This window comes from Lolium rigidum, chromosome 5 (genome assembly GCF_022539505.1).
Source record: "Lolium rigidum isolate FL_2022 chromosome 5, APGP_CSIRO_Lrig_0.1, whole genome shotgun sequence".
Classification (NCBI taxonomy): Eukaryota; Viridiplantae; Streptophyta; class Magnoliopsida; order Poales; family Poaceae; genus Lolium; species Lolium rigidum.
This window is the reverse complement of record NC_061512.1, coordinates 203,477,658-203,480,857: the sequence shown is the minus strand read 5'-3', so window position 1 is coordinate 203,480,857 and position 3,200 is coordinate 203,477,658. Positions and strand designations below refer to the sequence as shown.

General features: G+C 53.8%; 1 protein-coding gene across 1 annotated transcript; it reads right to left on the bottom strand.

The window, feature by feature from the left end:
* Window positions 1-264: 264 nt before the first annotated feature.
* On the bottom strand, window positions 265-2,499 carry LOC124651443 (putative protein TPRXL). The gene is made up of 5 exons (XM_047190537.1): window positions 2,242-2,499; window positions 1,998-2,137; window positions 1,767-1,893; window positions 983-1,240; window positions 265-860 (listed from the first exon to the last, which is right to left on the bottom strand). Exons 1-5 carry the CDS (start codon window positions 2,456-2,458, stop codon window positions 541-543), a joined length of 1,062 nt encoding a protein of 353 aa, XP_047046493.1. The 5' UTR covers window positions 2,459-2,499; the 3' UTR covers window positions 265-540.
* Window positions 2,500-3,200: the final 701 nt, after the last annotated feature.

Genomic DNA, 3,200 nt, shown 5'->3' with positions numbered 1-3,200 from the left:
CTGAATTGAATTTCTTTGAAAAAAATTATGAAATGAAGAGAGTAACAATGTACATTCAGAATTTTCCAGATAGTGAACATCCAACTACTTTTAAAATTTTCTCTGCAGGAGCCATGGAGGCAGGTGGAATTATGCAGCAGGCTCTCACGGCCTCGCGATGTGCAGACAAAAGGAAAGCTGGTTGCTTTCAGCTTTTGGAGACCTGTTTTATTTCTAGGAGCACAGAAACAGGGGCACCACCGGCTTTGTCCGCTGCTACGGCAGAGCGACGATCCGAGGAAATCTTTCTTCATCAGAGCCTCTGAGGAAAAGATCAATACAAGAAAAGGAAGAATTTTATTCATTCCTTACTTATGCTAATCGAGCATATAATTACATGGCATTGGAACTTGAGGATGCGGTACTAGCTAGAGAGCATCTAGCTAATTTACCACATCGCCGCCTCGCCGGGCTAATCTACATCGTCGTCCTCAACCATCATCATCCATGGGTACCGTTACTAGAGAGCTATTCAGCAATGATGATGCATGCGTTCGCGAGCTACCCTCTTGTCCTCATGATGGTAATGGTGCCTCGTCCTGCTGTGTGCAGCCTGGCGAACCCAGAGACGGCCCTGCCGGAGATGCCGGGCACGTCGACGGCCAGCGCGCGCGGCGCGCATGCGTACTCGCCGACGGGGTGGCGCACGGGCCGCGCCGGGCGCATGAGGATGCGCGCGTTGATGTCCGCCAGCGTGGCGCCGCCGTCGAGCCCGTCGGGCTTCAGCACCGCGAACGGGCACAGCACTCGCGTCGTCGCCTCCGTCTTCGGCCGCTTCCCGCCGCCGCTCTGGCTGCACTCCGCCTCCGTCGACTCCGACGCTGGAATGCAACGTACATGGATCAAGGTTAATTACTCGTGTGATTAATTCACTGGGAGCTGTTGGTCGAGTGGGTGGACGCGACTGTGAAGAACGTCGCGTCGGAGACGGACGGCAAAGCACCTTCCGGTGTCGCGCGTTTCAACGAGGAGGAACAGGGAGGCGGGGCCGGCGCGCCACTTGGCCCGGAGTTGGTGGAGGCGTCCTGCGTCTGGCCCCCGCCGCCGTCGCTGCCGTGTGGGCCCGCGTCGCCGTGGCTGCTGGAGGAGGAGGAACTCAGGAGAGGCTGCTCCTCCGCCGGGGCCGGGAACACGGGCACCGTTGGCAATGTGGGCCTCTTGGAGAAGATCGAGCCCAGAGGATCGTCGTCGTCATCATCGTCTGCAGCCAGCAATGATCAATTGATGATCGGTTAATTACTTAATTATATGCACTTGATGAGCCATAAAATAATCATCTAATCACCTAGTAGTAAAAGGTGCGACTTTGACAGGAATAGTAGTAGTACTGCACAAGATTAGGATCTAGTAGCGCTACCATCTAAGCATGTAACACCTAGATCTGTCTTTACTAGAAAAGAAGCGCCTGTCTCTGTCTGTGCACATTGCAGTATTATACCACTGCAATCCTTATACTCTATGATCATGTTGAAATCATAGGGCCATGACAATTAGGTGCCGCTAATCTTCGGGTGGCCCCACACACTTCCCACATGGCAATTTCGAAAGGACGGTAACACATGGCATTGACAAGCTTCTTTGTTTAAATGCGAGGTCTACGACTTTGTGTTTTGTCCTTGCCTCCTTGGGTGAGTTGGTGACTGAACGAAGGAGAAGGACGCCTACAATCGCAGACCTAGCAAGCGGAAAAGCTAAACTGAAATTCAAAGAATCGAATCGATTCTTACATAGGAATGGGTTGCTGGTGGTGGCCGTGGCAGCGCTGCCCTTCTCGTGCTCCAGCTGCTGCAGGACGCAGCTGGAACTGATGGCGACCGGCTGTTCGTCGTAGGCGCCGGTGGCGTTCCAGAAATTCTGCTGCGAGGAAAAACGAGAGAAAGCGACGGTTTTTAACGCGATCGACGGAGGAAATTTAATTTCGGAAGAAACTGACGACCGTGGTTAATACGATCGGGAGCGGGGGATAAGGATAGGTTCTGCTTGCGTACCAGGAAGAAGTCGCCGAGCTCCCCGGTGGGCGTCGCCGCCGCGCCGTGCGACGCCTCAGTCGGGTGGGCCGTCGACGTCGCGGCCGGCGGCACCGGCAGGGACTCCACGCCTGCAGTAAGTGCCAAAGAAACGTCAAATTGATGACCTTGATTACGTCGTGGCCGGCCGGCATCAGCTGAGGAAAAAGAACAGAGCACGAGAATTGGCACGTACAGAGGGGGAAGAGGTCGTGGAGCTGCGCGTCGGCGGCGACGAAGCACCCGAACGGAGGCTCCCATCCGAGCAGGAACCCGTTGCCGCCGACGCTGCTGATGCTGCTGCCGCTGTAGGTGTAGCCGCTGCCGGCGTCGAAGCTGGCCGGCATGGCGTGGAAAGAAGGCCAGCCCTGCAGCTGCAGCTGCAGCAGCTCTCTTTCCTGGACTGTCTCCATGGCGATGATGAGCCCGTGCCACTCCCCTGTATGCCTATGAGAGTGTGCTGAGTGTGAGACCCCGGCTGTGTGAGAGAGGCGTGCTTAATATAGGACGGCTTTTTCGAAAGGGCAAAGCGTGCAGCTCATGCCAAGTGAAGTCCACCTCTACCCCGTAATAACACACTTGTATACTGTTACTCTCCAGTCTTCAGTGGCGTCACCTGCGTTGTACGCATTTCTCTTGGGTGCGACCTTGAGCGAGTGCAGTGGTCGCGGCCAAAGTCAGTTTAAGATGACATGAGAGTGAGAGTGAGTACCAAAGTCCAAACGAAGCAACGAAAGCAAAAGATAGGGGTGGTTGGGGCTTTTCCTCGTGATTCGTTGTGTTCGTCTACCGATACACTACCTTCATCGATTTGCTTTCTTTAACCTCGATCCTTCGTCCTGCTCCGATTGTTATCTTCTCTCTCGCTTTCTTTCCACGATCCTCACGCACCAGCTTTTGTTTTTCGCGCTGATACCATCGGTTTGTTCCCAGGAATATCGACCCTGCTGCCCGCAGGTTGCGGCAATTCGAAATCTCTCTGTCGGCCGCCCCGGCGAGCTTCACAATCGACTACGCCCTTTTGCTTAGTCAGCTTTAACACATTTCTTTAGGGGTATTTTAGTTTAATTTTCTTCGGATTAAACTACACAAAATGTTATTACTTTGTTTCGAATGGTGTCAAACTGCAGGTTTGCGTTTTCTAGTTGACATTCC